Source organism: Manis pentadactyla, chromosome 6 (assembly GCF_030020395.1).
Source record: "Manis pentadactyla isolate mManPen7 chromosome 6, mManPen7.hap1, whole genome shotgun sequence".
Taxonomy (NCBI): domain Eukaryota; kingdom Metazoa; phylum Chordata; class Mammalia; order Pholidota; family Manidae; genus Manis; species Manis pentadactyla.
The window spans coordinates 135,640,164-135,664,873 of NC_080024.1; the positions used below are offsets into that span (position 1 = coordinate 135,640,164).

Genomic DNA, 24,710 nt, shown 5'->3' on the forward strand with positions numbered 1-24,710 from the left:
TAAGAAGGTGTCTTCAGATGCTGGGCAGCTGAAAAGAATGAACAAGGTCATTTACTACAGTAGCTCGAGATCTTGAAAATTTGACCACAAGACAAATAAAAGTTTCTGTCAAAACTCCCCAGGGAGGGACTTTCTCCACACAGGATGTGCGCCAGATCTTGTGTTTGTTCCGGAAAGTATGAAGCATAACAAACAGCTGATGTTACACGTTACTCTAATGTGGTAGTCATTTCATTACATCCTCTGGAAGTTCTCACATTATACTTCAATACAGAGACACAGGAGGGCAGTCTAACCAACCAACAATAGAACTTACATGGTTTCATAGCCTTGACAATTAAAAAAATAGATGTTGATTTTGTTAAATCTCCACCTGTCAGGTAGGATAACTAACTGCAGGAACATCTATTTCCCCCAGCCACCTCCCCTGATTTCACTGTGGCAAAGACACCCCAAGACACACTCTCCATACTATCTGTATTAAGGTTTAAGGGACTATGGCTTTGAGCAACTCAGAACAGAAAAGTGGATTTGGGGCTCACAGGTTACCCACTGCCTCAGTCACTGAGGCACGAGAGATGGACTCATGGCTCCTGAGAAGAGGAGAGAGATCTAGTTGTCAAGGTTTCCTTCAAACCTGCAGCCTGTCCTCATAACTTAGTGTTCCCTTCTGAAAATGGAAATAATACCTGGCTTGTCTCTGTATAGTTTGCCAATGGAGAAGGAGAGCCGGAGCAGGGAAGGAAGCAACATACCTGGGGATGCCATTTACCATCCCATAAAATGCATTGAGTTTTATTCAAAAAATAATCAAGCCAGCCTGCCCCTTGTTACTGAATTATAGCACATGGGAGGAACAAAGCGTGCTTGGCTGGCAGCTAGAGTAACAAAAGTAAAGAGTATAATCAGTACAGGACCTGCTCCTCCAGATTACTTTCCCCACACAGATCTCCCAGGGTGGAGCCGCAAGGGGAGGAAGGGGCGCGGGGCTGCTTCTGGCAGTTTTCCTCCCCAGGCAGGAGCCGCCCGGTTCCCTGCGACAGCGGGGTTACTTGGGGTCAAAGGTGCAGCGTAGCTCAGCCAGCTCTGGCCTGCTAGAGGGCGGCGGGGCTGCGGTGCGCAGCCCTGTGTTGAGCATTCTACCTCTCCCATCCCGTCAGCGTCCCTAAGGGCTACTGAGGAGCGGCCCCGTTACCCCAGTTGTCCCAGCCTCCACTTTTCGGTGGCGCCGGGCTCAGCTCCGGATCCCCGGCCGCCAGACGCCCGCTGGGGCCAATAGTGCGCTCGTCGCCCTAGATTCAGGTCCCGCCGGCGGAGCGGAGCCTGCACCGAGGGAGGTGCAGGAACGCGTATCAGTAAAGGGAAGCAGAGCAGAGAAAACAAGATGAGAAGAGGATTAAGCTTCTTCATTCCCGTCGACAGGTAGTTGAGCGCGTCCGCTGAGACGGCGCTGGTCACGCGTCTGAGACCCCCAAGCTGGACTCACTGCTCCTCTTGGGGAGGAGTGTCGCCTTGTGTCCTTCTAGGCCTCCACCCCCAAGGTAAGAGGGAGCCTACCACGAGGCAGGCGCCGCACTAAGCGCTTTACCACAGTAACTCTAGTTTCTCCAACATCCCTAAGCGGCAGGAATTGTTACCACCCGCGCTTGTACTGCGGAGGAGGGAACTGCCGCGGAGAAGCTGGGTGGCTTGCCTGGAGTTTTGCAGCTAGTGGAGGAGCACTGCCTCCAAGAAGGGTCTGTGGATACTGAAGCCTCGGTGACAGCCCACAGCCCCTCCGCTCTGCCAGGTTATTGTCCGATCACGCAGTGTGCACCTGTAGCCTACCTCGTACGGCCAGAGAAGGTTCTGGGGGAGGAGGGAGAAGAGAAGGACCTCACGGGTGATCAAGTGGCTGACCTCCATCCAGACCCTTGGCCTGGAGCGCGAAAAGATCGTTTCGGGCGCTGGTGTGGCTTTGTACCTTGGATAACTTTCCTTCACCAGGGATCGCGTCGCCAGCGGGCGCAGGGTTTCGGGGCATCGCTCCCCCATGGGGGCGACAGGGCCATGTGGAGAACCTGGGGTCCGGGAGTGGGCATAGGAGAAAGTGGGGTGGCGGGAGCCGGCTGGCTGCGGCGAGCAGAGGGGAGGGAGCCAGCCTGCTAGTGCGGAGAGTCTACGAGGTGGGTGTGCGGCGCTTTCATTCAAACTTTGGGGGTCTCGCATCCCGCGTCAGTGAAGGTGTGACCAATCAGAGTCCGGGGACGGGAATAAATTATGTAAATCACTATCTGGCGATGGGTCAGATGACTCCCATACTTTAAAAACTACCTCTGGCGGAGCTCGCGGTGTGACAGCCGCGAGCCCTTGCTTCCCGGGAGGGCGCGCGGGTGACGGCAGATCTGGATCTGGTTCAAGCCCCTCCAGACGGCCCCCACCGCTCCGCCGCCCAGTTTAGCCAAGTTTTCATTTTCCACCTTCACCATCGGCTGTCCAAGGCCACCACTCTCTGGTCGACAGAAAGCTACTACTTAGGGTCTTACCGACCCCGACTGCTGGAATCCCCTAGAGGTGTTTAAAATTTTTTTAAAGAAATTTTCAGGGAAGGGGGTGTGGCGGGGAAGGATGAGAAACTCCGTGCCTCTGCTCTGCCTCTGGAGCGTCTGTTGTTGCTTTGCGGCGGGAAGCCCTACAATCCCTGGTCCAGAGGGACCGCTGCAAGGTAATGTGCACTTATGTTTATTACTCGCCACTTACTTCTTTCCTGTGCCAGGTCCCCTCTCTCTTGGCGACCCTACTTCAGCCCTGCCTCCTTCCTGTGAAATCCTCCCCTTTCCCGCCGCGCTGTGTGCTTCTAATCAGCGAGGCAGCTCCCTTCTTCCTCGGCGCCGCTGACGAGGACATCCCAGCAGGGCATCCACGAGGCCCAGGCGGCGGGTGCGCTGGCCGCGCGGCTCTTGCCCCACCCCCTTTCGAACGGGGTTCCACTGGCGCTGTCCGCTCAGCCGAGTTGGCTGCCAGCTGCCCTTCAGCCTTGTCCTAGTCTTCGAACTCGGAGGTTTGAGAGCAGGAAAGTTGATAGAGCTTTGTGGCCTGGTGTCCCTCCTTTTAAGCTCCGTGTAGGTGTTTTTCAAGTTAAGGTAGCGCGGTAGCTGGCTGTGGTTTGATTAGTGATGTGTAGGGAGCATTTGGTGAGGAACTTTCTCCCGGAAGCTGCTGGGGTTATTCCCCAAGATTGCCGGCCTTCTCCGTCCCGAAGTTCTTTCCAATCCCTGCCCCTCTTTTCCCTACTTCTCTCCTTCCTCCTAGCTGCTAGCTTCTCTTCTTTCTGAGTTCTGTATGGCCATCTTTTCCAGTGGAGGAGGCCTGCCCTGGTGGAGTAAGGGTGGGGGCATCAGTGAGGGCACCAAGTTGATTATAGTTAAGCAGAGGAGAGTGGGGGAAATCCTAAACTGCACTCCATTTTTTCCTCTACTGTTCTGCAAAGGTGGGCCAAATGATGCTGGACCATGTCAGCGTATGTACATGTGGGAGGCTTATGTTGAAAGAATGGGAAAGACTTACTTAACATGATCATAACTCTAGTGCTAACTCAAACTGTGACCTAGGGTAGGTTGCATCTCTAGTTCCTCTCCTGTAAAATGCTAATGTTCCTTCCAACTTCTGTGTTCCGTGATTCTGAGTGTTTGTGGGCCATTCGTTCATTTGGAAGAGTATTTATGATGTGCCTACTTAGTACCAGACACTCTTCTACAAGCAGGGGATACAGCAGCGAACAAAACAGATGGAACCCTTGACCTCACAAAGTTCACATTTCAGTGGTGGGAAGATGATGAACTAAGTAAAATATGTGAATTATACATATTTAAAATATGTAAATAAAATGTGTGAATATGTAAATAATGGACAAAAATAAAGAGGAGTAAGGTATGGAGTGCTAGTGGGAGAAGGTGGTGCACTTTTAATCTTGTGGCCAGGCTTCCCTCGTTGAGGGGTTGGCCATTGAGCAACGAGTTGAAGGAGGTAAGAGAATGAGCCATGAGGGCATAGGGGTGAAGAACCGTCACAGAGTCCCTGAGACTGAAGTTACCCAGGCCAAAAGCAGTGTAGGAATGAAGCTGGAGAACTCTGGGATCGGAGAAGTCCAAATGCTAAGTTGAACCTTTTATATCGATATGTGGCCTTCTCCACAAATCTGTCCCACGAAGTCAGCAGACTTTCTCCTAGAATTCCCCCTCTGGTCTCTGTGAGAGGCTATCTGGGTGGCCGTTGGGGAAGTGCCAAACTAGTTATGTCCAAGGTTCACACTCTTGCTGGTTGGGCCTTTTGTTCATTATCGATGACAGTTCCCCTGAGGTGCGCTCATGTATATTTAGTTGCATTTGCTGGAACCTGATTCTTTTCCCATCTGGTGCATTTTCCTCCTGCTGCTTATTTCACCGCCAGCCTCTCCACCATTCTGCTGTCTCTCCATGATTCCATTTGCTTCTTAACTCTGGGATAAATGAAGCTCCTGGAATGGTCATTTGGCATCTTTCCCCTTGATTTCTAGTGACAGGAAAGTTTGATTTTCTAATTTCCTTCCCGTTATCAAGGGATGGTTTCCTGGATGGCTGGAAGAATGCTAGATGGGGTTCATTTATGACTGTCTACGATTATGTGGTGGTGACAGCACCTAGTGTCCCAAGGCTATGGGGACCATTGGTGACATCAGCTGTGTTTTGGGAGCAGGCACTGTGGGTGAGCAGTAGAGTTGGAAAGAGTGCTTTTGATGCTTTTGTGAATTTCTCCATGGCTTCAGTCATTTATAACAAAGTAGAAGAATATCTGGCACACAGCTGGCAGGGAGTGTTGAGGGTGCCTGAGGTCTGTGGAGCAAGTGCTGGAATCTAGCTGGGAGCATTAGGTGACGCCCATTGTGTAATAGTTGACAGCCTCTTACCCCCAATTCCAAAATCCAAAATCTTCAACATTGGAAGATTTGGGTTGCTGGTTTGGCAGAAAGACCTCACCTTCCCCGACCTGAACTCCTTTAGCAGCAAAAACTGACTGGAACTGACAGGAGGCTATTCATTATCTTAATTTTTGCCTTTGAGTATGAGTTTTATATTTCCCTGCAGAAACATAGTTATGTTTGATTATTGGGGAATGCCCCAGATCCCACTGTGGGTGTTATATAATACATGGTATATGTACCATAATGCCTTTCTGAAATCTGAAGAATTATGAGCTCTAAAACTCACCTTCACCTGGTCCCAAATATTTCAAGAAAAGTTGAGGACCCATACGGCAAAAGTAGTAACTTGAGGGAAGGAAGGAGAACACGTTTTGATGGGGAAGAAAAAAGAAAAGCAAGAGAGACCTGTTTATTTCAGAGTCACAGTAATTAATCCTGGTGACTAACCATGTTGATGAGCTGTGTCTTTTCTAATAGCTTGGCAACTCTCCTGGGAGGTGAGGAAGAAATGTCCAGCTGGTGTAAAAACTGAAACTCAGAGGGGATAAGTAATTTGCTTAAGATTGAACTAGAACTAGACCCCAGATCTCTCACTACCCAAGCCTGCTAGACACAACCATGCTCTGTTCTTGTTCTTCAGATGAGCTCCATATATCCAGGGGTGCACAGGCTCCCGTTAAACCTCCTGTGAGATTTAACCTCCGCACCTCCAAGGACCCAGAGCATGAAGGGTGCTACCTGTCTCTAGGCCACAGCCAGCACTTCGAAGACTGTGGCTTCAACGTGACAGCCAAAACCTTCTTCATCATTCATGGATGGACGGTGAGCCGGAGGAGGGAGCTCTGCAGCTTTTCACAAGATTTGATTTCCTTTGTTTTGGTCAATTAAAAAGAAAGCTGGTGCTTCCAGATCCTAGTCTCTCTCTCCCCTTTTTCTTGTGGGCTGCTTGTGTTTCAGACAGCTGTGAAGAATGTGATGGGCACTTCGCTGAGGGGGCAATCTGGACTCCTGCAGGGTGGTATTTAATGCTGGCACACAGCGGGCTTTCAGAAAGTGGCTCTCTGGAGGGCAGCAGCCCAGCTCCACTGGCTCTTAAGGGGCCCTCTAATTACACTTAATTACATTGGTCAACCACTGCCTCGTGGGGGCCATCCCTCCATTAAGAGCTGAGCTGAACTGAAGCAACTTGACTGGCTCAGAGAGTCCACGAAGAGCCAGCTGGCTGGATTGCTGGCTGCAGTTGGCATGGTGCCCTCCTGTTTGCATAGAGATGGCTCCATTTAAAGGCACTGGGACTCTTTATGTGCCCTAGCTGAGCAATTCACATTGAAAGGCCCGTGACAAACTTCAACAAAAAGGGGCTTTAACTCTCAGCTTTAGAAGCTTTTGACCAGTGATGGATTTACTCATTCATATAATGACAGTGTGTAGGAAAATGGCACTATTAAGTGAGCAGGTTTCTGCCTGGGCTAATTGGAAGGGGACATTCCTCCTTTTAATGATGAGAAATTCATATCTGTTACATGCTTTTGGGTGTTTAGGGCTATCACCACCTGTTGGGTGTAAGTGCCTACCTACCTAATGTGATTGAAGAGATGAGTAAGGGCCTATCCTCTTGCCACACCCTACAATGAGAATCATGCATTTGAACCTTTTTAAGGCCCCCTGTCAAAATGCAAAAACAAACTGCCTGCAACTTACAAATGGGTTGCATTCCAGAAAGTTCTTTTGTAATCTGTTTGGAACTTGAAACAGCAATTTCCCATAGAAGCAAGACTGTAAATGGTGCTTGGGTTCCCAGGCCAGGCACAGAAAATCTATTTATCTAGTAATGTCCTTGTGGATAGGTTTACAACTAGACCTAGTCACCATTTATAACTTTGTTTCTGTGGGAAAATGTGTTCTGAGTTCTAATTTGGGATTCCATCAGTACTCTGGGATCAAGAAGGATGGCAGAGATGGGTTGTGGGAAGGGGTTGTGTGCTAACTCTGTGTTTGCCTAGGAGACAGCATCTCCCTGCATCTCTTGGAGAGGAGCTAATTCTCCAGGGTAACCCTTCTCAGCTGCCTTTGAACACTGGGCTAGGCCACTTGCCTGACTATGACAGGGTGTCAGGCTAACCTCAGGCCAGTATTGCCACCAGTGCATACCTCATAGGGTTGTTACTGGACAGTGGGGCAGCAGCATGGGACACCAGCTCTGAAAATCTTAATGAGAAGAACTGGGGATGTAAAGAGCAATGGAACACAAATGCCCATGTAACAATCTGCCTGAGGCTGGCCCTGCTCATGTGCAAATGTTTGATCCCTGAGCAACCATGGTGAAGGTTCTGGAATTGGCTGGGGAGAGAGTTATGGAACTGAATTCCATATTCATTAGGATATTTGAAATCCATAAGAAGCATTTTTTTTTTAATGTCCTTTTCTCTGCAGATGAGTGGCATGTTTGAGAACTGGCTGTACAAACTCGTGTTAGCCCTGCAGACAAGAGAGAAGGAAGCCAATGTTGTGGTGGTTGACTGGCTCCCCCTGGCTCACCAGCTTTACACAGATGCGGTTAATAACACCAGGGTTGTAGGACACAGTATTGCAAGGATGCTTGACTGGCTGCAGGTAATGGTATGAAAGGGACTCTTCTTATTTCATGAGCACGGTTTTGAACCTGAACCTTAAGAAATACAGGTCAGACTGCATTACAGTGAACTTCAGGAGTCTGAGTGTATCTTTGGGATTCAAATTTTTACTGAATTGAGTATTGGTTGAATACTTGAAGGCTGGGACTTTAAGCTTTTTAGTTACTGATATCCGGATTTTTCCTGTTCCTTTATTTGTGGAAAGAAAATTTGCCTTCTGGGCCATTACTTTTTGATGCTCTTAGGTTGGGAATGGTCAGCAGCCAGGACCAGCTTGTAATTTTAAATCCTTGCTGAAGTCTGCTCTTGCCTGTGAAAGGTGGCTGTCCTGAGGGTAAGGAGAGGGTTGGCTCAAACAAATAGAGCCTAATGCCCCTCTTAAAGTACTAAGTGTGGAAAACAGATCTTGAGGTCTTAAATTTACTCTTTATAGGTTCGTGATTTGCCTGAGATCAGGGGACTTACCTGGGGGCAGGTGTGGACTGGCAAAGTGACCTGACTATCTGTGCAATTCCAGCCTGACCTTCCTTTTGCCCGTGGAATCACATGAATTCTGGCAGAATTCTGATCTGGATTTTTTAGCAGTCCCTTGGTGCCCAGGCTAGGTTGCTTTGTAGAGCTTGGTTCCTGAGCTTTATTGGTCAAAGCCCCACCTCCTCGCCCTCTACTAGTAGAGGGCCCTACCAGGTTACCATACTTCAACTCGGGGGTCCCAGGTGGGCTTGTGGTGAGCAGGTCAGCAGCTCCTGGGGCCTAAGAGGGTGGGTAAGGAGTGCTGCAGACTGTGGCTGACACTTAGTCCCCACTGAGTCTCATGGCTTTGACTTCCACACTGCCACCCCTCCCTCCAGCCCCTCTTAGTGCCAGAAAGAACAGAAGCAAGTAATGGAAGGGTCAGGTATTCAGCTCTAGCCACAGCCTCCACCCTGCCCCTAGCACTTGGCATTTAAAGTGCCACCAAGTCCTCCTGACTCCCTTTACCTGGTTTGTCCCATCCCTGTTGCACTGTCAGCAATCCAGTGTTGCCAGGAAGTGTCTGCCCCTGGCCCCTGCATCTCTTCCTCATGACCGAATTGTTGAATTGTCGGCGACCCTGTGGGCTCAGGACTGCACTCATTGCTCACACACTTCTGTGGCTTCTTGCAGGGGAAGGATGATTTTTCTCTCGGGAACGTTCACTTGATAGGCTATAGCCTTGGAGCTCATGTGGCTGGGTATGCTGGCAACTTCGTGAAGGGCACAGTGGGCCGAATCACGGGTAAGCTCTGCTTCCTCTTCTAACAGCAGATCTCCAAGCTCCCTCAGCTCCCATGCCAAGCTGGCTTTTCTGAGCCAGAGTGCCCTCTTCCGAAGAGGCATGGGCAAGCCATAGAGGGTCAGCTTCGGAAGAAACCCAGTGAACATTGAATCCAGAGCTTTACAAATGTTCCTTTTAGTCACAGAGCCCTTTTTTCAAATTGAACTTCTGTGGGACCCCAGTAAATGAAACAGAAAGAATGTTCTGGTCGAAGCTGGATATATGGTGGGGAGTGTTAGCCCTGGGTTCTGGTCTCCTTCCCTGGAGGAATCTCAGGGTCCCAGAGCACCAGGGAACACAGTTTGAAAACCACTGGTCTAATCTATCAGGTGAGGATGCACCCAGGGGCAAACAGCTAGTAACTAAAGGGCAGAACTGGGGTGGAGCCCTGGCCTCACTCTGCTCTCAGCTGTGATACTCCAGGACCTTGGGGAAAAGGATGTGGGGTGGATTCCGTCTTGAATTCTGCCTCTGACTTCTACTTCGTCCATAAACAGCCTCTTTCCAATGTTTTGCTGGCACATTTATCAGTATAATTACCTGTTTAGAATGGGTGCTTAACCTCTGTCATTACTTTCTGATATTGGTACCCAGGTTGTCAATTGAAAATTGAGTTTTCCATCTCAGTGAGCTTTTGATGTGAGAGTTTGGATTAAGTCACTTAATGGTTGTGAAAAGCGGGGAAGATTCTCTTTCCAACTTTTGGGCTCCCTTAAATACATACACAGAACTTCTTCTAGGCTAAAATTAGCAACCACCTTGTTACCCGGAACCTTCGTCCCCCCTTGCAGCAGTCTGGTGACAGTCTACACTCCCAGCCTTCCCTTCCCCCAAGACACTAAGGGCCCTGCAGGTCACCTAGACAGAAACATTTGATCAGCTTCTTTCCTGGCAGTGCTTTTATTTTAATACAGGACTCAGGTAGAAGGAAGTCCTTAGCTGAAGAATGATTTAGTAAAGGTGGGATTCAGGTTTCAGCAATAGGCTGGTGGGGTAGATTTAAAAATGCATATACTTGTGAGGTTTTATTTGCTTTCCTCAAATCATCTCTCAGCTTAAGTCTAATGTGCATGACCACATGTGTGTGCATGCACACACACACTCCTTTAGATCAGTTATTTGATTTAGCATAGCTCGAGAGCTTTGTTTTTGATTAACGGGACTGCGGGGCCTGAGCTGTTTAGGTGGGTAGCGACCGCACATGACTGCTCATTAACCCACGGCCAGTGCACAGCTGTTCAGCTCTAAGCCACTCTGGCCTGATTCAGAGCTGGGCCAGCTGTGCTCAGACTGCGGCACACAAGGCCCCTGCCAGAGTATCGTGGCAGCAAGGACAAGCTGCGACCCTTCCTTTTCCTCCTCCTACATCTGAAATGAGATGGGGCTAATGAGGAGTTTTCTAGTTCTTTCCTCCTTCCTGTCTGGGTGGCAGTTGCTGAGGCGTGGGCTTCGCGGGCAGAATGCTAATCAGTGTTCTGTGCTGTCTGCGCGGAGCCTGGGGGCTTGCGTGTGCTCAGCATAGCCCCTACCTCCTCTGTGGAGCAGGCGCTGGCGGGGGTGGGAAGCATGACAGGAAGGAGTGGCCTCTGTCCAGTTGCCAAGCAGCACCTCAGAAGGCATTCGGCTCACCTGACACATGCTGTTGTGCATGCCTGATAGAGGAGGCTTGTGTGCTCTCCTCTCCCCCACTTGGTAGACTTCCCATGGGCCTGGGAACCAGGTGGTCCCTCTTGAAATAAGACCAGAGACCGCAGCTTTTGTTGAGTCCTAAGGCCAGTGAGGCCGCTGTGCAGAGGCCAGCGGGGGGACTTTGGCCTGCGGCCCCAGGGGGATACCTGAATTCCAGTCTTGCTTGTCTCAGAGAACTGTGGACTGAGCTTTGCCAGAGCTTTTCCTTCTTAGGCTTCTGAGAGAATTCTGTGATACTAAGGAAAAGGTCACATATTTCTAATTAAACCTGTGTCTAGTTAGTTATAGATAAAGAAACAGATTCACTCATCCATTCAAGAAATGAAGTAAGTGTCCACTTTGTGTAGCCTCTGGGCTAGGTGCTACCTAATGTCAAGTACCTACTGTGTGACAGGTACTTTATTCTGTCTCTAAAACATATAGCAACCTGACAAAAGAGGTCCTTTTGGTTTCATTTTACAGATGTGGAAACTAGCACAAATAATCCGCCCAATATCTTGGACTCAGGGTGGCAGAGCTGGGATTTAAACCCAGGCTGTCAGATTCTAGAGCCTGCACTTGGCCACTGGGCCACGCTGCCTTTCCTCTGTTGGTGAAGGTAAAGGGTCAGTTGAAGTACCACAGACTGTCCTGTCAGGCCAGAATGCAGTGGTTTCCTCCGTGTGTGTATGTGTGTGTGCATGCATCCATTTGCTGGACAGAACACCTTTGGAAGAGTCTGACTGGCCAGAAGAAGGGGTGATTTTCCATCTTGTTTTTGTTTTTGGAAGGGATAAGTTCACCCTCCCATTCCTAGTTAGAAAAGCAAATTGGGCAACTTTTCCCCAGAGTCTGCAGGCCCTGGCTATATGTCAGGCTGGGTCAGTCTGGGTAGGTGAAGTCTTAGCCTGCATGCTCGCCGTCCTGTGAGAAGCCCCATCAGCTGCCTGCATTCCTCCAGTATAGCTTGGTTTCCATGGCACTGACCGTCTGGCGGGGACTTTTGTTCACACCAAGCAAAGGGCCCCTCTCTTGTATTGACTGCACAGCAGAATGTTCCTTTTTTTTCCTTCTTCCAGGCAACATAGCGAGAGGTGGGGGAGGCTGCTTGGCAGTGCTGCTGTGGTCCTTACAGCCGCTGAAATGAGTTACCCTGGGCTATTCTGGGAGGGCACTGCTTTCGTGCCATCTCTCTTTTGGGTCCTGGGCAGCCTGCCTTGGTCCATATGTTTATCTAAACTTCTTCTAAAAGTGGATTAGAGTTTCAGCTTCTGCCAGTTCTCATGAGTGATGAGTTTCACAAGCGTATTGTTCACTCTAGACAATAGCTCTGCCTCTTGTTTATCCTAAAATTACCCCCAAAGCCTTACAGTGTGCTCCTTGGTTCTGCTGTGCTGGGGTCTGGTGCATTCTGTTACCCCTCTCTTCCTTTCACGACTCTGTTCTGGGTCGTATCTCCTCCCTGCCCTGGTGTTTCTAGATGAGGGTTTCTCAGCCTCAGCACCATTCACATTTGGGGCCAGTTAATGCTTTGTTGAGGGAGGTGACTTGAGCACTGATGGATGTTTATCAGCATCCCTGGCCTCTACCCTCCAGATGCTAGTAGCTTCTCTCCTCCTCCCCTCAATTGTCACAACCAAAAATGTCTCTAGACAGTGCCAAATGTCCCCTGGGGAGCAAAATCACTCCCAGTGGAGAACCACTGTTCTAGACTAAACAGACCCCCTTCCTCCGCTGTGCAGTGTCTTTTCTTAACCTTCTCCAGGTCCTCTGTCTGTCTGTATGTGAAGAGCTTTCTAGGTTGGGATGAATTTGGTTCCCATGGTTACTTGGGCTTGGTAATATAGCTAGTATTTGCACTGACAAGTACTTAATCTCTTAACAGCTCACGTGAATTGTATGAATTAAGACTTTCAATTTCTATTTTATAAATGATACTGAAGCATGGAAACATTTTTCAAAATCTAGTCCACAGATCCTCGACTTCTAGGATGCCCTGGAGAATAAATATATATATGTCTGGGCTTCACACCAGACCTACCAATCAGAATCTCTAGGGTGTCAGGGGATCTGCACTGAATGCTTTGCCAATTCCTTTTCTGAATGGCTTTACATTTATGTGGTTCCAAAATTAAAAGATGGTGAAAGTGGTCCTATTGTTGTCACTACCCACCCAATTCCCATCCCTGCCCTCTCCCCCAACACATACATACACAGGTACATAGGTGACCAGTGGCTTGTTTGTCTTCCCAAGTTTTTCATGGCTACCTAGTGGAATCTGAATTTTTTAACAAGCTCCCCAGGGACACGTGTACTGTTTCGAATGTGAGAACCAGTACTTTCTACTGTGCTGCTTGCTGGCTCAATATAGAAAGTTTGTTGGTAAAAAGGTTTCTCCCTATAGCTGCAAAAGAGGAATTCTGGAGGCCTGATTCTCAGTATCTGATGTACCCCACTCTCACCGTTCTACCTGTGAGCCTGATTCATAACTAAGGGAAGGAGAAGAGTAAGTCGAGGTACAAATAGCTCTGTTGGGGGAGACTGAGTCTTCCCTCCAGAAAATGTAGGTAGCTTAGTTATCCTGTAAAGAGCCTGTTAAATTAAGGCTGTGGGAGGTTCTCAGTGTGGTAATAAGTGGGGCGAAGGGCTTAGTTTCAGCCAGTTTGCGTTCTTTCTAGACCTGCTGTAGTTCTGACAGTCTGTGTCTCCTTGGAGGTCCGTGTTAGTGTCAACCGTTTGGCTGCCGTACTGAGTCAGCTGAGTTATTGGGACAGGTGAAGGTTTCAGAAGAGTGTGTCTCTTGGCAGTAGGCACGAGACTCCAGATTTGAAGGGCTGGACTCTGCAGACGGCTCCATTCTACATACCCGAAAACTTAGCTTTCAATCAGGACTCACTAACTTGGTGCATCTGACAGAGTCGGTCTTGGCTCCTCCTGCTGTAGGTTTGGATCCGGCTGGGCCCATGTTTGAAGGGGTGGACATCCACAGGAGGCTGTCCCCCGATGATGCAGACTTTGTGGATGTCCTCCACACTTACACGCGTTCCTTCGGCTTGAGCATCGGGATTCAGATGCCTGTGGGCCACATTGACGTCTACCCTAATGGAGGTGACTTCCAGCCGGGCTGTGGACTCAATGATGTCTTGGGATCAATTGCATATGGAAGTGAGTTCCTTGTTTTCTGTATCATGTGGACGTTTGACTAAGTTTTCACATCTCCTCATAAGTCAGCCAGAGCTGTTGGTACTTGTAGCAACATTCATTTCATCATTCCCAACATGGCCCCCACAATACTGTTTACAGTTCATCACCCTGCAAGCCCGTTAACAGCTATTCAGTGGTCTCTGCTCTGCTTTCTTGGGTTTTGAGGTCACGGTTATTATTGATTTATTTTTATAACAAAAATAATAGGTTTGTTGGAAAAAAATCAAGCAATGTAGGCTTGCATAATGCAAAAAGTAGAAATGCCTCTTCACCTCCCACTCCCTCTTTTACTCATGAAAGGTAGCCAATACAAACAATTTTGTGTGTATCCTTCCAATCTTTTTTCTTCGCAAATTTGTGTGTGTGTGTGTGTGTAATTGTATTTTTCAAAATCACACTGTTCTGCAACTTTTCAGTCATAATATATATTTTGGACATTCTGAAACATCAGAGCACATAAATCAACTTACCTTACTCTTTTAAAAGGCTATATAATATTTTATAGCATGAATGCATTTTAACTTAATTTTATGTAACATTTTAAAGAGTAAAACCAAGATGCTTTCTGTAGTTACTTATGGTTTATCTTCTGAATGCCTGAGCCTATTCCAGCAGACTTGGGGTGACCTGAATTTGTTGCTGAAACTGACATGCAGCCTCAGTGATCAATCCCCTTCTGGGTTTCTCATTCATTCACTGCCTTGGATACTGGCACTATTTCTAAGTCTTGGGCCCAGCTGGCTCTTTAAACTCTGATGGTTTGCCCTCTGGATGTTGTACTCTCTCATTTAGTCCTAAGACTGTTACCCTCTTTCAATGTAATAATATACCAGTGGCCCCTGCAGGGCTCGGAGGTACATATAAGGGGAGTTCAGCCCTGCCTTAGGGGATCTGATGGTGGCATTTCTTAAGGCTTATTGAGGAAGGGGTAGGCTGACTTAGCCAAATTTCTCTTTCCAAAGGTCCTAGAATTTACTTGAACTATTGGCTTTAGCCTCTAGTTACAAGAAATATGATGTACTATGGGCCAGAAAATCCAAATTATACTTAATTTTGTAACCAACTGATTGTGTGATCCTGAGCAAATTACTTTACCTCTATGAGCCTTTGAGTCATAATCTAGAATTGAAAGCATTGGACTAAAATGGGGTTGACAAACATTTTCTTAAAGGGTTAGCTAGTAAATGCTTTAGGTTTCACAGGTCATCTAATCTCTGCATCAACTACTCTGCTCTATTAGCATGCAAACAGCCAAATATAATAGATAAACAAATGAGTGTGGCTATGTTCCAATAAAACTTTAATTGCAAAATGGGGCCAAGCCATAGTTTTCTGAATCCTGGACTAGATGCTATTGAGCATCTGATCCATTTCTAGCAGTTTGTGACCGTACAACTCCATCAGGACATACTGAGTCCTGCTGCATAACTAGTCTTCATCACCCTATTTGGTGCTTATTACATGTGCTCCCTTGCTTGTCTTGCTTTGTGTGTATGAGTGCTATCCTCCCACCTGGAAAGCAAACAGTTATGTGGCAGGAATGGCCTTTGATTTGTCTGTATCCTAATGGGAGCCTAGCCCATCACCAGGCTTGTATTAAGAATTACACAAACAAGAGCACTAACAGCAACAAGAAAAGTAGTCATTACTGATGAAGTGTACAGTACGTACTGGTTGAGTGGTGAATCATGCACCAGTGACTCACCCTGCATGGTCTCTGCTTCTCCTCCCCCAGCAATCACGGAGGTGATGAGATGTGAGCACGAGAGGGCTGTACACCTCTTTGTCGACTCCCTGGTGAATCAGGACAAGCCAAGCTTTGCGTTCCAGTGCACAGACTCAAACCGCTTCCGAAAGGGGATCTGTCTTAGCTGCCGAAAGAACCGTTGTAATAGTATTGGCTACAATGCCAAGAAAATGAGGAACAAGAGGAATAGCAAAATGTACCTAAAAACCCGGGCAGGCATGCCTTTCAGAGGTAACCCTCAGTTTTGCAGTGCTTTGAGGAAGGACCTTCATCTTTCCCTCCTTCTAAATACCATTTTGTAGAACAAGGAACATCCCAGCCTGGAGACATGGTGGACACAGTTAAACCAAATCATTGCAAATCAGATTATGTTGTGCCCACCCTAGGAGAGCTAATCCTTAAAAACAAACGGTGCAGACTCCTTTCATGATGGGCATCCTCATCCCATGATTATAGCATCAATATCTTAAATTTCTGCCTTGCATTTAACTTTTCAAAGCTGTTCCATATGTGTTTTTTCACTTGATTGTCACAACAAATCTGAGGTAGAATCAACAGGGGATCAAAATGATATTTTGCCTTTGTATAACATGTTATAAAATCATAAGATTCTTTGGGTATTGTGGGCATTATTTTACAGATGAGGAAGTTGGGGCTCAAAGAGGTTGGTACCTTGGTCCTTAGTTCATGGCTGCACAGCTAGAGAGTAGCTAGGCCACAATCCCTGAAAGATCCCCCCGAGCCACAGTTCCAGGGCTCCTCCTTCTATACTGCAGTAACCTCTTCCAGAAGGAGCCCAGAGGGAAGTTGGAGGCTGGGCTGGACCAAAGGGACATCATCTCCTAAAAACTCAGCCTGCTGGGTGACGCAGTTTGGGTCAGGGTTCCCCGAGATGACAAGTAAGGCTTACAAACGGCTTTGTCCTGCTGTCTCTGCAGTTTACCATTATCAGATGAAAATCCATGTCTTCAGCTACAAGAATATGGGAGAAACCGAGCCCACCTTTTATGTCACCCTTTATGGCACCAGTGCAGACTCCCAGATCCTGCCTTTGGAGATGTAAGTCACGAGTTTCCTTTGCTAGTTTCAGGACTGAGAACAAGTTGGTTTGAGAATGAGAGAGCACACAGGAATGTGTGAGCGAGTGCAGGAGGGTGCAGCCCGAGTGCCTGGGGAGGAGCTGGCAGTTCAGCTAAGCTCTGTAGTTCTGCTCTCGTGGTATAGTCTGCACAAGCCCTTACTCAGATCATTTCTGGGGGGGAAGCTCCCGGGATGAATCAGCACTATGAGAAATTGCTGGATCAGCTGGGCAGAAACTGCTGTTTCATTTCAGGCAACGCCTGACACCTGACACTTTAGGAAATTTGGAACTGCATAAATGTCAGCCGTGGACAATTTCTAACTGTGGGAGGGGCACAGAGCAATCTGTATGTATCTTTTGAGCACTCACAAAGTACAAAGCGCCGTGCAGAGTCACGCTGGGATTGCAAAGTAACATCGTCAAAGTACTTGCCTCTCAGGGCTCTGGGTCTAGAGGAGAGACCAGGTTTGCACACACACACACACACACACACACACTCATGTGCACAAATAGACCAAGGCAGTCCCCCCAGTCCCCAAGTGCCAAATGAGAGGGACAGGCAAGAAGGGGCTGAGGGTTCAGAGGGAGACAGCTGCCTGGGGGCTGAGAGGAGTGGGGCGCTGCTGAGTGGGGAGGTGAGCTCTGTGTGCTTTCTGATTTCTGTCTGCCCTTTCTTGGTCTGTCCCACCAGGAAGTAGTGCCAATGGGAAGATGCCCGGGAATGGTTTTGATAAGAAGCCGGTGTGCTGTGGCAAAGTTCTGTCAGTGTGGAGCATGTGTGGAGGGCATGGGGGAGGGGCCTCACCCTGGAATCCAGCCCTTGTTCTGTTTGCCACACTGTTTCACCAATGGGTTTCAGCCCCAGGCAAGTTCACTGTTGATATGGTGAGACCGAAAAATGACAATGGAATGTTCTTGGGGTGAAAGCATTTATACCCAGCTTTATTCTTTTCCTCCAGTCAGTGTGGGGCAGGCGCTACCCCTAAGTCACCACACACAGGGTAGCAGTTTTCCAGGTGGCAGGAGAGTCACACCTGCTTCTCTGTCCCCTTGTAGAGTGGAACAGATCTGGCTGAATGCCACCAACACTTTCCTGGTCTATACGGAGAAGGACTTGGGAGACCTCCTGAAAATCAAGCTCACCTGGGAGGGGACATCTCAGTCCTGGTACAACCTGTGGAAGGAGCTTCGTAGCTACCTGTCTCAACCCCGCAACTCCGAAAGAAAGCTGAATATCAGACGCATCCGGGTCAAATCTGGGGAAACCCAGCAGAAGTAAGTGTCTTGTGACCCTTTTCTGGCCCCACGGCAATGGTGAGCAGAAGGCCTGTGCTTCTGCAGCATCCTTTTCTTTGCTAAGCACACACCTTCAGTCTTTCTGTATCCAGAGCAAACCTCAAACACCTTTGCAAAGAAAAGTGAATTCCAGATCAAGTCCTCTGTCGACTGCTGTGCAGCTTGTGTCCTGATCATGGGCCCTCAGCTGAGAGAGGTGGGCCAGTGGGTGCCGGAATTCAGCCCCTGTTCTGTTTGCCACACCATTTCACCAATGGGTTTCAGCCCCAGGCAAGTTCACTGTTGATTCGGTGAGACCGAAAAATGACAATGGAATGTTCTTGGGGTGAAAGCGTTTATACCCAGCTTTATTCTTGTGATGGCAGGTCAAGCGCTAGAATTCCATCCACCTCAGGGCAAGTCTGCATGCAGCAAGCAGGTCTCTGTCTCCAGGCCTCTCTGTCACTGCAGCCATCTCAGTCTGTTGTAGGTGTTGCCGCCACTCCAGCCTCTGCTCTCCTGCAGCTGTGCAGCCCAGAGCACTGGGCGGAGCTCTTTATATAGAGTCAGTAATAACATATTGCCCACACATGTGCAGTGGGCCAGCCAACCAGAGTCAGGTGAGAATCCTGGCCATAGGGACTTTCTTTTCTATACACATGCCCTGTGTTGGCTCCAAGGAAGGGGGCTTCTCCTAGACAGGGCTCTTCAGGAGCTCTGCCAATCTGTTTGCTATGGGGTCCATGCAACCAAAAGTCTTTGCTTGCTCTTGTCCAGAGCAAACCAGAGTATCAAGTCTAGGACACCCCTGTGGATGAGGTCTGTGGGAGGACCTGGTTTCCCTAGCATCCATTTTCAGAACACTCTACCTCTCCTTTGGAGGCTCTGAGTCAAGGATTGACCAAGTAACTCAATCCTCTGTGCTGTGTCTGCTGGCAGCTTCCTCACAGCTTTTAATCCTATGCCTAAAAGAAAAATCCAGACCTTTATATATCAGCCTCTAAAACCATGCCTTGACTCTCTGAGCGGTTTCTTTCTAAGTAGAAGTCAGAGAAGCCTGGAGACCTTTGTCAGAAGAGGAGGGTTTCCTTGGCCAAATCTTTCAGCAGACCTCTGGGAGGTCATTGCCAGCCTTGGGATGATAGGAAGCAGCCTCCATCCTCTTTATACCTCATCTGGCATTTTCCCCATTACAGTACTTCATGTTTCCTGTTTCTATCCATCACCTGCGGTACAGTTTGGCCTTGGCACCATATGGCTAAAGCACAGCCATGTTTTGGTTAAACATCTGGCTAAACATTTGCAGAGTTTTGGCTACATGGGTGGTTTCTTTTTCCTTCTAGATTGACTTTTTGTGCAGAAGACCCTGCGAACACCAGCATATCCCCTGGCCAAGAGCTCTGGTTTCACAAGTGTCAGGATGGCTGGAGAATGAAAAATGAAACCAGGTAACAGGGACTTTCTCTTTTGTTCATGAAGGACACATTGCTGGGGCACCTAGCATGTGCTGGACATAGTGATAGGCACTTGGGTCATAGCAACGAAGAAATATAAAACCTCCTTCCTTTATGAAGCTGATCTGCCAGAATAAGATAGACAGTTCAGTGGAATACCTAGAATGTCAGAAGTGTTCATGGCCCTTTGCTTCTTGTTCTGCTTCATCCTGGAGATGTTCATGGCCCATGGCCCTGCTGGAACATCTTTTTCAGTGACTAAGTACTCAGGGTTGGTGCCTGAGCCCCCTCTCAGATCTAACTTTTCCAGGGCTCCTAGATTCCTTCTGGGCACCAGGTTGGAGGAGGAAGTCATGTGGGTGGTAAAGGAGAAGCACAAAGTATAGCCTTCTCTTACAGGTTTTCTCGTACCCAGGTTGATGTGAGTAGATACCAGTGGACAATTCTCCCCCTTTTGAGAACCAGGAATGCTCACACGTGTGGCACTGAATCAGACAAAGGAGTCATCCTGCTTCAGTGTGCCATTGCCCCCTATTGGAGTCCCACTATTACAGAGCTGAGGAAGGTGTGAGGCAGTGGCTGCATCCAAAAGGGGAATCCGGCACACACCCTCTGAGCCTAAACACCTGCTGCAGAGGAGGGAGACGGGCCTCCCACTGGCCCCCACCCCTTGCCCCAGCCAAAGCTCTAGGTAACGATGCTGCTGCCCACCCTGTGGGCAGTGCCTTCTGTACGTTAGCTCATTGTTCTCACCAGCCCCCTGAGCTGGCGTTGCTAACCATGTGCACAGTTCGGGAAGCTGAGGCCTGGGGGAGGGCAGGGCACTCTGTCCAGGTACCCCAGCTGGCAATGGCAGAGTGAGGATTTGATTTACTCTAAAACCTGTGTTCTTTCTTGCACATGGAGATTCCACTTGCTCAGATAAACCACCTCACCTTGATCTGGGTATCAATTATTAAGCAGCTGTGCCCAGGCTGGGGCCCCTGTGATTAACTGTCTGTCACCCCCGAGGGCTGGACTACATCCCAGCTGCTCTGTCTCCTGTTCAGAAGCATTAGTGTGACCACAAGCTCAGTGATCACAGGACTTGTGGGATTCTGAAAACTGCCTGTCTAATTAAGTGTCTCAGTGTAATGGAGGCTCATTGATGTTCTGCTGTAAGAATAATTTTAATGCTTCGTGTTTGTATTTAAATGTATACTTTTCCAAGTGCTTCCACATAGATTAACTTCATTGATCCTCAGAACAACCATGCAGAATGGACATGCCCAGGAAGGATCACTATTCTCATTATTCTTATGATAATAAAGTATCTTATAAGAGTTTGATAGGTATGTAAGAGAGCTTGGTCTTAAACAGAACACACCCGCGGTACAGGATGGCCTGTTTGCTAAGCAAGCTAACGAACACCGCTCTCGCCTGCTTCCTTTCAGTCCTGCTGTGGAGCATCCCTGAGGGGCCAGCAAGGCCTCCCACACCAAGCCCGCCAAGCACGTGGAGGAAAGTTACTGCTGAGGACCCACCTGAGGGATGGACCCCTCATGGCCTTGCCCCTGGGGCACTGGGAAAAGCCTGCTTGCTGGGCCTGTGAACTTGCCTTCTGTGACAGCTGGAACTTCTTGCCAGAGGGGACAGTGCACTGCTGCTCCTGTGGCTGCTCTAGAATAGCTCTGACTCCAGATCTGTGTGCAAACGGCTGAGGGCCCAGGCCTCTTGTGTATGCTGGACTGGTTTCTAAGTGACTGGTGAGCCTGTATACTTGACAAGGAACACGGACTCTGAAGTGGCTCTGCATGAAAGGTTGTCAGCTGCCCCACCTGACTTGAGTCATGGTGAGAGGTCTTTCCACTGGGAGCTGATTTGCATCAGGATGGCAGCCCTATGACCTCCTTCACCCAGAGAGGGGAGAGTAGATCTGGGGCGGCACCGAGGCCCTGACTGTTGGGGTTCAATGGGCTGCATTGATCAAATACTGGTTATATTTTAGACATTCTGTTTTGCTTCCCGACTCTCTCTCTAAAGCACACATCACTGGCCTTATTTTCCCATTGCTCATTTTTTGATTGGACAAATGTTTATTAAGCACTTAAACTTAACTGGCATGTGGCAGTAGACACATTAGTAAACCTCTCCATACTCTGTCCTCATTTGGCACCTAATAGGGTTGGGATTTCTAAACTCCCTTCCAGTTTAGATGGTCCATGAATATACCTGTGATGAAAGGCACTAAAGGCATCAGGAGGGCTGCAGGATGAAAGAGTTGGAAACCTTGGGGATTTAAGTGGTTTCTATCTATTTCTTCTTAGTTAACATGCACATTCCCCCTGAGAGTGGCAGGTGTGATCACTAGCAGGGTAGCAGAATATCATACCTGCTGGGACAGAATGGTGGCCAATTGCAGAACATGATTGCTTCAGAGCAAAATCTCTTCTGTTTAGGAAGATGGAAGGCATTACCTATGTTATACATATCTATCTATGCAGATACCAGAGCTGGTGCCAAGATTTAATGCAATGCTTTTTCCTTCTTGGGAGATCCTGCTCTAAACCAGTACCTTTTCTGTATTGAACTTGTTGGAAAGCCTCTAATTCTAGATCTTGGTTTAAATGAATTTACATGATACCTGAGAAGCCCTTTTATGCTTTTCAAAAGATTTGCATGCTATCACCTAACTGGAGATTCAACGAGAGGTGAGTGGGGCAGCTCTTACTTATCTCCATTTCACAAAACCGAGGCTTAGTGAGTTCAGTCACATGCCTGGAATTATACACCAAACTGGTGGTGGAGCCAGTGAGGACCCAGATTTCCTGGCAGCAGAGTCTGAGGTATGCTCATCTCGGCAACTTCATCAAACCATCTATTGCTATTTCCCACCAATATGTCCCACATGTGCAAACAGGGAAGGTTTTTTGGAGCCATCCATAAAACTGTAACTCCTTTTATTAATATAACCAGAACCAGGAGAAAGACTGCTAAGGCATTGAGCTTTTTATGGGTAAGATTTATTTGGAAGGAGATATGATGTCTTGTATGGGGGAAGAGTAATTTTCTTTGTGCTTAGGTTTTTAAAGAACATTGTTTTGATCTGTATTGTGCCAAAGTTGTATCATTGTTCAATGCCAAACTTCGGAAGATATGACCAGTCAAGTTTTAATTCAAGGTGTTTTCTCAGTCTAGTTGTGTACTGTTTCTGTTGCTTCTGTGATTGTTTTCCAGCCAAAGTGGAGCTTGTCCTACTGACTGTACATTCTAGTTACTTCTGACTTCTGTTTTTAGTAACAGAAGCCTTGGGAATCAAATCTTCAGTGGGTCCTGTATTTATACATTTGGCTTGAAGCCTTATTTGTATATAATGACGCTTTTTTAAAAAATGCTTAGAGCACTATTTATTTCACAAGTGTATATAATGTATAAAAACAAATATATAGTTAGTTTTTACTTTCTGATTAACCAATTTCAAGATTAAACATTTTTAATAGAAAATAATAAAACTATATGAAATTCTCAGTGGTCTGGCAGCTCAGTTCTTAAAATTTTAAAGAATTATGACTGCCCAAGCCTAAAATTTGACAAAAAGTTATTTTAATATAAGATACATTCTCTATTTGATACTAATTGTTGGGAGAAAATGGACAACAACTCCTTTCATTAAGGGACAAGAAGAAAATTTATTTGATTTGCCGTAGAAATGCCTGAAGGTGTATATTAGGAAGAAGAGGGAGGGTAGGGTAGTTGGACATAGGAGAACATTGGTGAGGATCTAGGTTTTGTTGCATGAGACTTAGATAACAGGGAGTTAAACCAGATGGAAGTTGAATTCTCTTTTGTGTTTAAGTCCCAACTGGTATTGAGGCACTGTTCCAGAAAGCCAACAGGACTCCAGGTACTAAGTTTTCTCAGTGCCATCCATAGGATGTTCCCCTCAACTCTACAGTCCAAAGTTTCCTCCATTAGGTTCCTTTCCAGCCCATGGGAAGGTGGAAAGGGAAAGGGGAGACATGTCCCCTCTTAAGAATCTGAGAAGTAGTCTACATTCTATTGGCCAGAAATCAATCAGAACTTCTCTACCAGAAATTTACAGGAAATATACTTAATGAAAAAATATTTGACTCATCCTCTTTACATTAGTATGAAGACAAGGATCCCTGCTATCTTCCTACTGTTCAACATAGTACTGTAGATCCTGGCCAATGCAATTAAGAAAGAAGTGGCATAGGATTGAAAGGGAAAAAAATCAACAACCCTCTTATTATTTGCAAATTGTATAATCATCTACATAAAAAACTAAGAAAGTAAATGGACTAATGATTAGAAATGAGATAATTTATCAAGGTTGCTAGATACAGGACCAGATAATAAAAATCAATAATCTACCTCTTTAAGGCTAAGTATTATTATCACAGCCTTTTTGCAAATGAGGAAATGGAGGCACAGAGAGGTTAAGTAATTTGCCCAGGGTTACACAACTAGTAAGTGGCAGAATTAGCATTTGATCAGGTCATCTGGATTCAAATTCTGTGTTCTTAATTTTATGCTATACGAATCAGACAAAATTAATAGACAGATGGCAGACTAGGAGGAGATACCTGTGACATATGACACTGATAAGAGGTTTATATCTAGTATATACAATGAACTTCTGAAATCAGCAAGAAACATACATAATTCCAGTAGAAAAGTAGGAAAAAATATGAAAAGAATGCATGTGAATTATATGAAGAAATGCTGAAACTCACAGAAATAAAATAAATGTAAATTACAATAGCGAGATACTACTTTATATCATCAGAATAGCAAAAAAAAAGATAATAGGTGTTGGTACAGATGTTCAGAGACAGAACCCTTATGCACTTCTGGTACTGCCATTTTGGAGAATAATCTAGCTGTGCTTGTAAATTTAAATATATATGACACAGCTGTCTTGTTTGTGCATATAGTCCACAAAGCTATTGTCATATTGGTCCCTTATCGGATTTATATAAGGATATTTATACATAAATGCCTATTTATACAGGACAGTTTAAAGCAAACATACAATTACTTAATTGCAATGGCATTTTTTATTTTAAAACTTTTAAATCTGAATATAAAAAAATGTCAAGACACTGCTTTAGATGGTGTAGTGGCTGTGTGGAGGGCCACCCAAAGGTCCCCCTTAGGACTGAGGCTCTTACTCCCACAGCTGCTGGGAGTACTGGCAGTTGAGGGTGCTTATCTGAGCCTCTCTCCAGGGATTGGCCTCAGCTAACCCAGGGGCTCAAGGTGTACTTCCCAGGGTCAGTACACGCCAATAACTAGATGATAAGGCCGCACCTCCTTGTCTTAAGACAGCACAACCTTGAAGGGCCATGGGGGCTGCCGAGCTCCTGGCAGGGTCAGTGGAAGCCTTTGCTGTGTCACAGGTCAACTGTC

At 47.1% G+C, this 24,710-nt stretch overlaps 1 protein-coding gene across 3 annotated transcripts; it reads left to right on the top strand.

Moving 5' to 3' along the window:
- Positions 1-1,069: 1,069 nt before the first annotated feature.
- Positions 1,070-22,805, top strand: LIPG (lipase G, endothelial type). Of its 3 annotated transcripts, none has more exons than XM_057504167.1 (10): positions 1,070-1,541; positions 5,580-5,761; positions 7,373-7,552; positions 8,719-8,830; positions 13,481-13,702; positions 15,477-15,719; positions 16,427-16,547; positions 17,626-17,844; positions 19,188-19,292; positions 20,732-22,805. In XM_057504167.1, the coding sequence occupies exons 3-10, from the start codon at positions 7,373-7,375 to the stop codon at positions 20,751-20,753; spliced, it is 1,224 nt and encodes a 407-aa protein (XP_057360150.1). In that variant the 5' UTR covers positions 1,070-1,541; positions 5,580-5,761; the 3' UTR covers positions 20,754-22,805. The 3 variants fall into 3 exon arrangements, with proteins under 3 accessions (XP_057360150.1, XP_057360149.1, XP_036774512.2); XM_036918617.2 differs by lacking the exon at positions 1,070-1,541 and adding an exon at positions 2,389-2,704; XM_057504166.1 differs by lacking the exons at positions 1,070-1,541; positions 19,188-19,292; positions 20,732-22,805 and adding exons at positions 2,388-2,704; positions 17,958-18,047.
- The last annotated feature ends 1,905 nt before the right edge of the window (positions 22,806-24,710 follow it).

What these genes read in the sequence shown, in the direction of transcription:
- LIPG (XM_036918617.2), top strand. Translation starts at nt 2,608, where the DNA reads ATGAGAAACTCCGTGCCTCTGCTCTGCCTCTGGAGCGTCTGTTGTTGC. An exon ending in TCCAGAGGGACCGCTGCAAG is followed by an intron (nt 2,705 to 5,579) that starts GTAATGTGCACT and finishes CTTGTTCTTCAG; the next exon opens with ATGAGCTCCATATATCCAGG. An exon ending in CACAGTGGGCCGAATCACGG is followed by an intron (nt 8,831 to 13,480) that starts GTAAGCTCTGCT and finishes CTCCTGCTGTAG; the next exon opens with GTTTGGATCCGGCTGGGCCC.